General features: G+C 49.2%; 1 protein-coding gene across 1 annotated transcript in view; it reads left to right on the top strand.

The window, feature by feature from the left end:
- Positions 1–14,092, top strand: part of Efcab6 (EF-hand calcium binding domain 6) — a 157,117-nt gene that overhangs the window by 110,395 nt on the left and 32,630 nt on the right. Inside the window, exons 21-22 of the mRNA XM_042697964.1 lie at positions 5,363–5,557; positions 10,056–10,211. Of these exons, the coding sequence (XP_042553898.1) occupies positions 5,363–5,557; positions 10,056–10,211 (351 nt within the window). The remainder of the gene's footprint in view (positions 1–5,362; positions 5,558–10,055; positions 10,212–14,092) is intronic.

Genomic DNA, 14,092 nt, shown 5'->3' with positions numbered 1-14,092 from the left:
TGGACAAAAGACAGGCAGAGGGCACTGGCAGGGAGGAGGCAACACAGCACCACTTGAGAGCTGAACTGATCATGAAAGCCAAGTACAGTGTGGACCTTTCTTGTTTAGTAGGCAGGCCTAGATTCTAGAAAGTTCCCCTGGCTCTAAGTAGGAGAGGGAGTTGTAGGAGGCAAGCCTACAAGCTTGGTCTTGGAATGGAAAGAAGTAAGGGCTGAGAGAGACGGCACAAGAGGCTGCCAGCTACTCCTGGGTGCTTCTGGTGCACTGTGCCCAGAGACCAGGCGGCTTCCTGAGGGCCAGGCAGTCCACAGCTCAGGCCACCATGAGTTGCTGCCACCATGGGATGCTGCTCCCATATCTGCCTAGGACACCGGACTCTGCCACAAGGCCTTGGACTGCCACTAACTGTCAAATGGGATAGTGCCAGACACTAAACAAGTATGGAGGGTGCCCTGAATAAAAATGTGTGGGAAAGCCAGGTGCTAATCCTAACTACTCAGGAGGCTGAGATCTGCAGATCACAATTCAAAGCCAGCCCAGGAAAGACTGTAACTCTTTTTTTTTGGGAGGGGGGTCCGGTCGTGGGGCCTGAACTCTAGTCCTGGGCGCTGTCCCTCAGCTCTTCAGCTCAAGGCTAGCGCTCTACCACTTGAGCCACAGCGCCACTTCCGGCTTTTTTTTCTCTTTTTGGTTATATGGTACTGAGGAATCGAACCCAGGGCCTCATGCATGCAAGGCAAGTGCTCTACCACTGAGCCACCTTCCCAGCCCAAGACTGTAAGTCTTTTATCTCCAGTTAACCACCAGAAAACCAGAAGTGTTGCTGTGGCTTAAGTGGTAGAGATAGCCTTGAGCTGAAGAGCTGAAGGAAGGCACCCAGGTTCAGAGTTCAAGCCCCCTAACTGACAAAAAAAAAAAAAAATTGTGAGAGTGCTCTAATTGTAATGCAGCAGCGCACTCACTTTAGACAGCTCAGAAAAGCACCAAGGAAAGGAGGAGATGACTTCTCCATCGGCTGTGACCACTTGGCAGAGACGTAAACAGTAAACAGTTGTGCTTAATGGCGTGTTCTTTCTCTCATCATTATCATAACCCTCCTGGCTCATTGCCCAGGCAGTGGAGCACTGTGAGGACCGGCCTCCATCCCCGTCATGACGGTCAAGACCTCCAGCAGCCCTCGCAGGCCAACGGCAGCGCCCAGTGGTGGTGATGGGAATGGAAGCACCTGCACCCCACTGTCCCCACAGAGCTGGGGCCAGCGTGGTCCCTTCAGTCAGTTCATTGTCAGAACAAGAAGCACCCTGAACTGGGAAGACAGAAGCAAAGAAGAAAATAACACTCAGTTCTTTTGAAAATGTAAGATTAGAAAACTTGGCAGACTACAGACAAGAAAGAACCTTTCTGCACCCATTATTCTCTCAACATTTATTAAGCGCCTCTGAAGTGAAGTACACTTGTTTCGAGCTTTGGGTTTGTGTGGAGGAGCTTGTCTATGCTGTGGAAGTGAATTAATAACTCCCAAGTCTCAGGAGATTGGTACACCACTATTTTATTTCCTGTTCACACCCAGACGGTGGCATGTCCACTGGCTCTGTCTAGTGGAGAGTTCCCTCCCAGGTGGGGATTTGGGGATCAGGCTCGCTTCTAGAGGTGACCTTATCATCACAGTTGATGGGGGGAGAGTATCCACCCAGCAGGCAAGGTTGCACTGCCAGAGGATCACAGCTGGGCTTCCAGAGCCTTCTGTAGCCCACTGCCCAGGGCTGGTCAAGTCTCCTAGTCCCCCACCCAGCAGTGGTGGAGGGGCCAGCAGATGGGGACAGATGACCGTCAAGTAAGCCTGACTCTGGTGATGAAGTAAAGGCAGACTGGAGCCAGGAGCTGTGAGTCTGGAAAGACTACAGAGCAAGCAGCCCTCCTGCCTTCCAGCAACCACTAAGCAGCATCAGTCAGGCTTTCTTTTCTGTGCCCAGGCCCTGTGCTCCGCCCTGGAGTTTTAGAGCTGAAAGGTGGCCACTCCCATGTGCTTGTAACCGGATAAACAGGTACACCTTGCCATGTCCAGCAGGAGCTCCGCGCAGCAAGATACTTAGCAGAACCAGAACCTAGTTGTAAGCCCTGAGGAGCCAGGGGTAGGGCTCGGACAGCTGGTGAGAAGAATCCTGTCCCTCAGGGCCCTGCTTCCATGAGAAGAACCTGAGACCACAACCCGGCTGGGCAGGGGGTCCAGGCACAGGGTGTCACCTTGGGCACTGCCCAACTGGAGGCTGTCCTTCACGGCAGCACTCACGCTCAGCACTGGCCAGCCTGGTTTCATCTGGTGGCATTCAGCAGTTCCTAATCTAAAACCAACTCTGTGGAAAGACAGTGAGAGCAATGTGCAATGGAAGCACACTGAAGGGAATCCTCGGCGGGAGCAGCAGTATGGCGGAGCAAGGTTCTGGTATGGAAACATGGTGATGTGCATGTGGTGTTGGTATTCACACAGATGTCTTGCAGTGAGATGTCTTGCACTGTGTCAGGATTCCAGTTCAGAAAGACACCACGGAAAGCTCCTGGGCAGCAGAGGACTCAGGATTTGCCACGGGTAGGAAGCAAGGTCAAGACTGAGTGTAGAGAAGCTCCTTGGTGCCCAGCTGGCAAGTATCAGATGCCTGAACCTTTGGTGAGAGAGGCTGGATGTGAATGAACAGGATCTTGGGTGGAGGGAAGTTCACTTTGGAGCTGCATGGTAGGAGGCTCTGGCTCACGAAGAGAGCTTTCCAGAGGCTCAAGTGTCGAAACTCCAGCCTGAAGTGTTTCCTGTGACTCCATGCAAGGGCAGACTGGCAGTCTTAGGGGGATAGAGGAAGGCTGATCTGAAACACAGCTGTCTGAGTCATCAGACCTTCCTCTAACAAGATGGCACCAGGGGGAATTCTTCACATCTCTGGGAGTGTCACCTGTGGGGATGGCCTGGGGATCCTGTCCTTATCTTGCCCTCATCTCTTGGACTAAATTCCTATGTCCTAAAATTCCCCCCAAAAATGGGTGCAGAAGTCCAAGACTTCCTCAGCAGAGCCAAACAATTGATGTGGATATATCCAAATTTGTGTGTACTTCTGAAACACCATGTGTACAATAACCGGGCAGCGTGATCTGATTATATCATAAATTAATGGCCAATGCAGAAATGCAAATGCAAGTTTTTATGGGGCTTCTGTTTATGAGCTCATTTTCCCTGGCACATCTGTTGCTGAGCCATTTTAAAATTCAACCTTTATAGGCAAGTTGATTTTTTTTTAATGTTGCACAAAGGATTATATAATGAAGGGGTGAGGTTATGTAAGCTGAATTAACTCTCTTATTATTCACATTCATAACAATATTTTAGTTGCAGTTGTGCAATCTGGTCTTCTGCGCACTGTGATGAGAAGAACATGTTTATGATCTTTATTAATGAAGTAATTAAGAAGTGCCTTTTCATTCAGTTCAAGCAGCAGGCAGGTGAGGGACACCAGCACACACCGCTGTAGAGCAGCCCCTGCCAGGAGGGCACTGCCATTCCCCGGCCCAGCAGACAGCAGGGCCTACACAGTGTCCCTGCACGCGGGGAGAGGAGACATGGGAACTGGGCCAAGGCAGGACGTGGTAGAGACACAGCCACCCCTCACACAAAGTCACAGGATTGAAGCTCCCAGGCAGGCCTTGAACTCATTGGCCCCTCTGTCCTCACAGGCCATGAGGCACTAAGAAAGGATGGGTCATGAAGTCTAGACCTAGAAGAGGAGTGAGAGGTTTCTGGGGAAGATACAATGCTACCTGAGTCTGTCTGTCTGTCTGTCTGGGGGTGGATCATTCCACCCACAGCCCTCTGGTAGAAGCCCTGGCAGCTCTGTGAGGGGGTGTCTCAGCCAGGGTCGGCAGTGTTCTGACACTGATAAGGCTAGTCTGGGTCTCAATGTCCTGACCCAGGGAGAGATGCACTGCTCTGGTGCCATGGAAGCACAGGATGCGGCACATGCACACAGACATGCACACGCACACACACATATACACACTCACAGGCAGACAGACCACCACTCCAGTATGAATTAAGCTGTCCTTCTGCAGCCATCTTACTGACATTTGCAGGACTGCTTCCCAGCCATGGCCACTCATTGTGAAACAAAGTGAAACAACAAAGTGAAAGAAATCACCAGAGGGTCACAGACCTGGCCCCGGACAACAGTGGTAGGGGAAGCTGCAGGTCTGTCTGGAACAGGACTGACAGGCCATGGCTTCTACCAGGCCCCTGGCTTTGGGCAGCGGATAGCTTCTGGCTCCCAGTATGCTCTGCAGTTCAGCGCAAGAGAGAGACACAGTTGCCTGGACAGCTTGCCTTCCTACCCCCAACTACCACCATTCTACCCCCAGAACTCAGAGAAGCAAATTGCTGACTTTATTGTTAGGGCAAAGAGTACATGAGCGACCGTGGGGCTCTGTCGTCGTCCTGGGAGCTCCCAGCTAGCGGGCAGGAGAGCTGCACAGCTGGTGAGAGCGTGGGTGCCCAGGGCTGACACCCAGCAGCATCCCTGGAGAGAACCAGGCTCCAAAGATTGCCTGAATATAAATCTTGCTCTGTGTCGCCAAATTTATCTGGGAAAAAGCCACATCTGCAAATGCCGTTTTAATCGATTAGATGAGAAGCCAAAAGCTTTAAGTGGGGAAAAAAAAAAAGCTTTTTTTTAATAAAAGAAAGAAAATTGACAACTTGCCTTAATTTTTTATTAAAGCAATTCTATGCTATTTGAATAACATTGGGAGATAAAAAATCTCATTATGCCTTTTTTAATGAATTTTAATTCAGAAAAAAATCACAATAATAGGAAATGACATAAAAGGCATATAACAGACTTTTTATCTTGTTTTCTTTCTCGTCTCTCTTGTTGGCGGTGTGTAACTGGCTTCTCTTCAAAGGGAAAATGGGGATTTTTACCATCCTTGAAATCAAGTGGCATTCACTTATTCAAGTTTTAAGATGGAATATGCTTTTTGAAGGGTTTTCTTCTAAGCCTTAGCATAGCTCCTTTTAAACCAGTTGAGTGTATGGAAGGGGGGGTTAACTTTGGTTGTGACTGTCCCGCCAGTTACATGTTGTAACTTTGGTAGTGTTCTCTTGGGCTGGATCATGCAGGAGGAAATCTTCCATTTGATTAGAGCAACAGGTTGCAAACTGTGGTGCACCTTTGAGTCCCTGAGAGTCAGAGCAGGTCAAGAGAGAGGCATGAGACTGAATTTCCAGCCACCTTGCCAGGCCCCTGTGTGTAGCAGAGCCCTTGCAGATGTAGCCTGGGCACGCCTTCACAGCTACTAATGAAAGCTTTGCTGTTCTTTCTTAAAGCTATGACAGGGAGGGAAGAGGCTACATTACTTACCAAGAGTTTCTACAGAGGTTGGGCATTAGCTTTTTGCCTGCGGTCCACCGGCCCAATAAAGAAGACTATTTCAACTTCATGGGCCACTTCACAAAGCCTCAGCAGCTCCAGGAAGAAATCCAAGAGCTGCATCAGGTCATGGAGAAGACCATGCCTGCCAGGTGAGTTCACGGTCTGGATGCGCTGTGTCCATTTACCTGGCAGGAAAAGTTGCTTTAAAATGCTGCCTTTCAATTTGTGTTGGTAAAGTTATCATGAAAATTGTTTCACTCGCTCATTGCCTTCACTTCTAGAAACTGGTGCTGAACCAGAAAACTATGTCCTGCCTCACCCGGTCATCACATATCTCTCTCAAGGTACAGGTCACTCTTGACAGCGACCCTTTCTGGTTGTGCATCCCACAGGGCCTGGCCCAGCCCACAGGATGTTTGTTGCTTTCCCCAGTGCCAGACACCTGATAGGAACCCTGTAAATATTGATGGATGGGATGGGTGGACTGAATACATGTATGAAGGGCTAGATGGATGGGTAGATGGATGGGTAGATGGATGGATGGGTGAATAGATGGAAAGATGGGTGGATGAATAGGTGAGTGGATAGATGGATGGGTGGGTGGATAGATGGATGGGTGGGTGAGTAGATGGAAAGATGGATGGATGGATGGATGGATGGATGGAAAGATAGATGGATGGGTGGGTAGGTGGGTGGATGAATGGGTGAGTAGATGGGTGGATGGGTAAGTAAATAAATGGAAAGATGAATGGGTGGGTGGGTAGGTGGATAGATGGATGGATGGATGGGAAGATGGATGGATGGGTGGGTGGGTAGGTAGATGAATGGATGAATGTATGGGCAGACTGATGGATAAGAGGATGGATAGATGAACAGATGCTGGGCTAGTGAAGTAAAGTGTGTCTTGAGAGCGAGCCTATGCAGCGATGTGTGCCTGGGAACCCCAGGAAATGTTTGTGGGAAAGGACCAGTGGGTAGGGCAGTATAGGCATCACAGGCAGAATGACATCCAGGGAATGAATTGTCTGCAAGGACCAGGAGATACTATATAAGAGGCAGCCATTGTATGTGGATGAAGGATGGTACTTGATGGTTTTTCCACATTGATAACTCCCCCTGTCATATTTTTAGCACTTATAACACAGGAGACAATTGTGTCCTGGGTGATGTGGCCATAGAATAACTAGACAGGTCAGTCCCACTGCCGCCTGCCCACAGGCCCTGCCCGCGTGGCTCTGCCATGGCTCCTCTTGTGCCCCTATCCCCTGCCCTGTCATTCCAATGGCAGGACTCACTCTATCCCCAGAGTACCTGAGCAAATGGATGAGTGGCTGTTAAAGAATCCCCAAAGGAAATAACACTAAGGACAAGGAGAAGAGACACAATAATGAAGTAGGGTTTAAGAGGAAAGCCATTGGCATGTACCCTTGAATTATGTCTAAGCTACTGAGTCACAGAGCTGGAGGGAGGGGAATTGAGTTTGTGAAATTCATCGTAAAATGTGTGCCCGATCAGTATAAATCAAATACGCCATAAAACTGATGAAGAAGTGGAATTTATCTTCAGCAGACAGGGCTGGCCTCATTACCCACTCCTGTCTCCAGCTCGTCTCTCCCGTCCGGTGCGGATAATGAGGATCTGTGGGGAGGCCCCCCGCCTCGGCGCTCCCACACAAGGCACGCACGTGTGCCACCAGCTCAGGATTGCAGGGAGCCTGGTGTAGCTGAGGAGCTGTGTGCACTTGTAACCATCAGGCTCAGCTAGTGAACTCACACTGTCACGCCCCGGCTTACTCACCACACAGGGCTGACTTCTGTTTTCCCAAAGGCAGGAACCCCCCCCCCCCCCGCCCCGCCCTGCAGCATGGCTTGTTTGGCAGTTCACCGTCAGCAGGGCTTTCAGGGAACCCCACACACCCAAACCAAGGCTCTCTTTCATGTCCCCTACGTCCTCAAATGCGGATCCACTGCAAGATGGATGTTATGATGAACTAAGAGATGTCTTTTAAATCTAAGGGAGTTAATTTTATTTATTTACTTGAAAAAATTAGAAAAATCCTTTTCAGACTTTCTTTGCCAGGCCTTTTTTTTTTCTTTTTCTTTTTGTTAGCGTCTGAGTAGAAGATTGAGAATCAGAATAGCCACACAGGCCCATTCTAGAATACACATGGAGAGGGATAGAGAGCAAACCCAGCAGAGCTCTGGGGAGGGCGGGCAGTGGCCTCCTCCAGCTCACCATGCAGAGCAGGGCCCCACCGGGCCCGAGCAGCTGTATTGCTCCGTGTGGACCAACACCGTCTCTGGCAGTGCGCTGTAATCCGCGCTCCAGGCCTCATTTACACAGTGCACACATTTCTCTGAAAGGGAAATCATTGCTGCCTTGAAGCCAGTTCAAGAAATGCTGAATGCCTCAATTTTCTAAAACTATGTATCCCCCCAAATGTGTGGGGGCCACACTTTCATTTGCTTTCATTCTGAAGGATTAAGTAGACATAACAATCTTGCTGACAAGCCCAGCAGTGTCTTTTGCAGCCTGTGGCTAGACTGGGGGTGGGATGAGGGGCTGGGTGAGTGGGTTCTGAACCAGAGGCCACAGGGAAATGTCCACGTTCATACCACTTCTGTCTGCCCCACCCATCCACGTTCTACTTCATTTTGCCCCTCCTGGGGTTCTAACTCTGCTGTGTCAGTAGGTTGTATTTTCCAGGCAGGCTCCAGGGCTGTCCCATAGCTACCTGAGGCAGGCACCGGCATAGCTGTAGGGATAAACCTCTAAGTCCATCTTTTCCAAGGAATGGCCCCAGAGCCCACGTGGCATCTGAGCCCTATGGGCAGGTCTTTTCCTCCAAGGGGTGGAGAAGCAGAACTTAGAGAAGTTATACTCAGTCACTGAAGGTCAGAGGTCAAGTGCAAGGCTATTCATTGTTCCCAACCTCTACACAATCTCAGTCCTCCAGCAGAAGTGGAAGAATTTCCCTGAACCAAATCAAGGAGGCTTGAATAGTCTGTAGGAAAATCAACCCCACAGCCAGGAAGCAAGCATGGATCCCCCACACTAGGCAAGACTGCCCTTGGCTCTTGGCCCAGGACTGCCCTGTCCTCTGTCTGCAACGTGGGCTTATGTATTGTTGAAAAGATCAATCATAGCCAGGTCCTCACGGCTCACACCTATAATCCTAGCTACTCAGGAGGCTGACATCTGAGGATTGCGGTTCAAAGCCAGCCTGAGCAGGAAAGACCATGAGACTTTCATCTCCAATTAATCAGCAAAAAGCTGGGAGTGAAGCTGTGGTTCAAGTGGTAGAGTGCCAAGCTTGAGCACAAAACCTCAGGGTTGGCACCCAAAGCCCTGAGTTCAGTGCACATACAGAAAGTAGCCTGGCCACTGCTTTGCCTGCTGGTGCACATAGTGGCAATATACCTGCTCCACGATAAGGCATTCCTGGGTGCTCCTTGACCCCTCCTCTCCTCCACTCCTGCCACAGGGCCTGGGCATTGGCTGCTCCCTGGAGCCGTGGGATGCTTCAATTCCCAGGCTTTGCTCAAGGGTGTCAGGCCCAGAGAGGCCCACCTGCACCTCCCACGGTCTTACAGGTGTCTGTCTCCTCTGGCTCTTCTCCTTTCCCACTAACATGTGTGCACTGTGTGATTATCTTCTAAGTATTCTCAATATCTGCCACCTAATATCAGTTCTCCTAGGGGTGCCTGCTTGAGTCCATAGGTGCCCAATGCCCAGAGCACACAGGACAGGTTCCTCCGAGAACAGGTTTGCTGAGAATGAAGGCGTGATTCCTCTGTCTGCAATAATAGCTCTTTATTTTAAAAGCCTTGGCTCCATGGGAAAGGAGGAACGAGAGGGAAAGAGGGAACCGCTTACACTAAACAAAAGGAAAGAAATGTACATAACACCTGATGTGGACGAAATAATTGTATTGTCAAAGCTCATAGAATTCACAACTTTATAGACCATGATAATGACAATTTGCCTTGTAAAGGTTAAAATGTATTTGTGACTTTAACTAAGTATCACTATTCCACATACTGTGAAATATGTGAAATTTATGTAATCACCTAATCTCAATTTTAAAAAAATTTAAAAATTTAAAAAAAGAATAAAGTTTGGAACATGCTAAAAAAAAATCCTTGGTTCCATTTTTACATTGCCAACTTCAGTAAAAAGACAAGGTTGTAATTTCTCTAATATAATTTTGCTAATAATAATAATAAGCCGGGCACCAATGGCTCACACCTGTAATCCTAGTTATTCAGGAGGCTGAGATCTGAGGATCATGGTTCAAAGCCAGCCCAGGCAGGAAAGTACATGAGACTCTTATCTCCAATGAACCACCAAAAAACCAGAAGTGGCACTGTGGCTCAAGTGGTAGAGCGCTCGCCTTAAGCTGAAGAGCTGAGCGACAGCACCCAGGCCCAGAGTTCAAGCCCCACAAATGACAAATAATAACTAATAATGATAGTAATAAGGCATTATAGACATCTTTTCTGGGATACCTCCTCTTATAAATGTTTCGCCAAGCCTGAGACTCCTCCAGACTGGTTGTTGGGCCAGCAATGGAGGCCTTACTGCATGTGCTTTGGGGAAGTTGCTAGTTCTCTGAGCTTGGAGTGTCTGAAGCATTTTCTCTTCCAGGGCTAAGCTTATGGACCATTATAAAGAGATCAGCAAGGCTCTCAGCACACAGGACAAAGCCAAAGTGGGCTCTGTGTCCCTCTTCAGGCTGTACAAACTGCTGCAGGACTGCGGCTGCCCCCTGAAGGAAGAGGAGCTCACCCAGCTTATCAGCAGGTTGTCTTGCATGTGTGCATGCATGTGTATGTGTGCACACATGTGTGTGCATGTGTGCAGTCATGTACGCACGAGTATGTGTATGCCAGTACTGGGGTTTGAACTCAGGACCTCACACTGATATAGTTTTTTTGCTCAATAATAGAGTTGTACCTCTTGAGCCATAGCTCTACTTCTTGCTGGTTATTTTAAGAGTCTCACAGACTTGTATGCCCCAGCTGGCTTTGAACCATGGTCCCTCAGATCTTAGCTTCCAGAATACCTAGGATTAGAGGCAGGAACTACCAGTGCCCAGCTTGTTTGTTACTTTTGGGAAAAGCAACTTTTAGGGAAAGTCCATTTCCTCCAAGCCTGGCCTTCTCCTGTCTCCACTCAAGCAGCCTTTGACACCGAGGTGATGTGAACTGCCTCCTGCTGGCCCTGGGGGACCAACACAAAAAGTGCAACTTATCAGTGCCCTGGGGCTGGGTTGGAACTCAGAACTAGAGTAGAGACCTACAGCGTACAAGGTGCTGGGTTCTATGATATCCCCAACAGGGCGAAAACAAACAAGAAACTAAAACTGCCTATGTGTCCTCTTCCCTGCCCTTGTTTTTACCCCCACAGTGTCTTAACTTCCAGTGCTTTAACTGGCTTTCAGTACCGAATGTCCCCATTTCTTAGTGACAAGCTCATGCTGCTACATTGATTTTTGCTTGCTAACTCCCCTCGAGGAAGAGGTGGCTCTAAGTCCTTTTCTGTCTTCATTCATGCCGGCCTCTGCCCATCCATCAGTGCTGCCCTGCTGTGCAGGTAGAGGATGGTGGGTGCTCACCTCCATGAGTGTCTTGTGTCTGAGGAGACCCAGACATCCCATGTCACACAACACACAAGCACAGAGCCATCCTGCTCCCCAGGGTCCCATGTGCTCATTGCCAGCCGAGTCCCCAGCCCCCCAAGGCGTCCCATTTGGGCTTTGCCCCCAGCCATTTTCCTTTCAGTTATTTCTTTCAGGTACCTTTTCAGATAGAGTCTGTCTTTTGTGAGGCCTGGACCATGATCCTCCTATTTCTGCCTCCAGAGGGCATGTGCCCCATGCCCAGCTGAGGCTGTTGAACCAGCCACTGCATACTGAGTTGTACAGACTTGTTCCTTTATGTTTCTAAATGTTTATTTCCCATTTTCCTCCTCTGCTTCTTACTGGGCCTTCTGGGAGATTCCCTCAAGTTGAGCTCCCACCTCTTTTTACAGGCCATTGTTGATGTTCTCGTGTGTGTGTGTGTGTGTGTGTGTGTGTGTGTGTGTGTGTGTGTGTGTGTGTGTGTGTGTGTGTGTGTGTGGTGTGCTGCCTCTCACTTCTCTCAGTTAACAATGAGCTTTTTTTTGGTGTGTGGGTCCTGGGGCTTGAACTTAGGGCCTAGGTGCTGTCCCTTGAGCTCCCTTTTGCTCAAGGCTAGTGCTCTACCACAAGAGCCACAGCTCTACTTCTGGCTTTTGGGTAGTTAATTGTAGAGATAAAAGTCTCCATGGACTTTTTGGCCCAGGCTGGCTTTGAACTACAATCCTCAGATCCCAGCCTCCTGTGTAGCTAGGATTACAGGTACGAGCCACTGGTACCTGGCAACAATACACGTTTTCTTTGCCTGAGGTCTCTCCTCAGTGTGGCTTTACAGCTGTCCTTCATGTTTGATGCATTTCTCAGAAATCTGCTAGAGTACAGTGAGCTGCTGGGAGCAGCTCAGAAGACTGTGACTGGGGATGCTGACTTGGGTCCCAGCCACAGGAAAGGTGGGCTTGTGAGTACCTCCCCTTCACTCTGGGGCTGGTCCGATCCTCCAGAGAGCAGAGTGACCAGATAAAATGCAGATGCCTAGTTAAATTCAAACTCCCAAAAAGTAATAATCTGTAGTATGAGTGTGCTCTTTACAATATTTGGGATACATTTACCTGATGTTCTATGACCAGGTACCAGTTGGGATCGTTGTTGTCATTTATTTGTTCATTCACTGAACTTGGCAGCCAAGCAGAGAGGGCTCTGGGCGGATTGTGGTGTCACGGGGTCAGTGTGAGACTACAGGATAATTCTACTAGCTCTGCACTGCAGGCCGGCTTTCTTCCTCTTTTGAGTCACGCGCTCTTCTTTTATCACGTGACTTAGGAAGTCCATTGTAATTTTTATCTTTGTTCCTCTGTAAGCAAATGTCCTTTTTTTCTCCCCACAGGCTTGTTTCAATATCTTTCTCTGCGTCTTGGTTTCTTGCAGCGTGGGTATGTTGAGCTGGGTGTAGATCATTTAAGAGAGCTCTGCCTGGGGCTCTTCCAGCTTCCTTGCACCTCTTTAGTGTCTAATATTAATTTTGGAAAAGTCTTGGCTGTCATTACCTCAAATGCTTTTTCTGTTCTTTTCCTTTTCTCCTGGAATTTCAATTAAGCAGACATTTCCCCAGAGTTCTTAGACACTGTGTTTTGGTCTCTTTTTTCCATTTTTTTTTGGTCGTGGGACTTGAACTCTGGGCCTGGCGCTGTCCCTCAGCTCTTCAGCTCAAGGTGAGCACTCTACCACTTGAGCCAAAGCACTACTTCTGGTTTTCTAGTGGTTAAATGGATATAAGAATCTCATGGAGTTCCTGCTCTGGCTGGCTTTGAACCATGATCCTCAGATCTCAGCCTCCTGAGTAGCTAGGATTACAGGCGTGAGCCACCAATGCCTGGCTTCTTTTCCCATTCTTAAAGTTTCCAGCCTGCTGACGAGCCCATCAGAGGCCATCTCCATCTCTGTGCTACAGCTCTGTGTGTCTGGCGTCTCCTTTGGTTCTCAGAGTTCCCATCTCCCTGTTCACTTCGTCCATGTGTCCCTGCGCACATTCTCCGTACCCCTGAATCCCTACGTAATCCTGGTGTTTCCACTCAACTGTTCCAGAACCTTTGTCACAGCTGAGGCTGGTGGCCATGTGCATTTGTCTCCTCAGACTGTGTCTTTACTGCTTTTTGGAATGCCTTGTGGTTATGTTGTTGAAAGCCAGATGTGATGTATTGGGTAATAACAAGTAGAGAGATGGATAGTCCTGTGTGGTGAAGTTGAATGTGAATCTGGTCAGGTATAGGCTTGTGGTTAATGTCTGCTGTTCATGCCAAAAGCCACGGCTTCCTCTACTGTCCTTGTCTGCATATCTCCTGTTTTCTCTGGGTGTCCACAAGAACGATTTCTGCTGTGTTTCTGCAGGCTGGGGGATGTGGGAGTGTGGTACCCAGGAGCGCGAACACTCAGCCGATCAGTGGCCTGAGCGTCAGGCCTCCAGCAGTTGCGTAGCTTCTGCCTGTGTGCGGATGACTAGGGGGTATCACTGACTTTTCCTCAGCTGGGATAGGTCTGCTGAGCTCGCTTCCATGGAAAGTGTTGGAAGGCTCTGGGAATGCGTCACATGGCTTACTCTTCCCTGCTCTTACCACCCACTGCAGGATGAGAGATCCTGCCCAGGCCTTCACTGAGGGGCTGGAGGATTCCTGGAGGTAAAGCCTGAGTGCCTGGACCCACGAGAGTGCCTCCCTCTCACACGCAGCCTCGCCGCCTTCATGTGTTCCTGCAGCTTCTGCGCCAGAACACATGCTGGCTATGAGCCTCAAGAGGGCCTTTCTTTCCAGATCCCAGTGTTACCTCCCCCAGAGCCTCAGCTCTTTGCTGGCTTCAAGGAACAGCGGTGTTTGATCAGCTTTTATTGTATGACTGTTAGAGGAGTAACACTTCTAAGTTCTGTGTCCCTTTACCTCCATCCCACATCTTTTGTCAGTAGTGGGACTTGAACTCTGAGTCTGGGTACTGTCCCTGAGCTCTTCAGCTCAAGGTGAGCACTCTACCACTTGAGCCACAGTGTCACTTCCTGTTTTCTGTTGGTTTAATGAAG

Source organism: Dipodomys spectabilis, unplaced genomic scaffold (genome assembly GCF_019054845.1).
Source record: "Dipodomys spectabilis isolate Male_0828 unplaced genomic scaffold, ASM1905484v1 ptg000230l, whole genome shotgun sequence".
Lineage (NCBI taxonomy): Eukaryota > Metazoa > Chordata > Mammalia > Rodentia > Heteromyidae > Dipodomys > Dipodomys spectabilis.
Note: the sequence above shows the minus strand (reverse complement) of the source record. Positions and strands in the feature narration are given on the sequence as shown.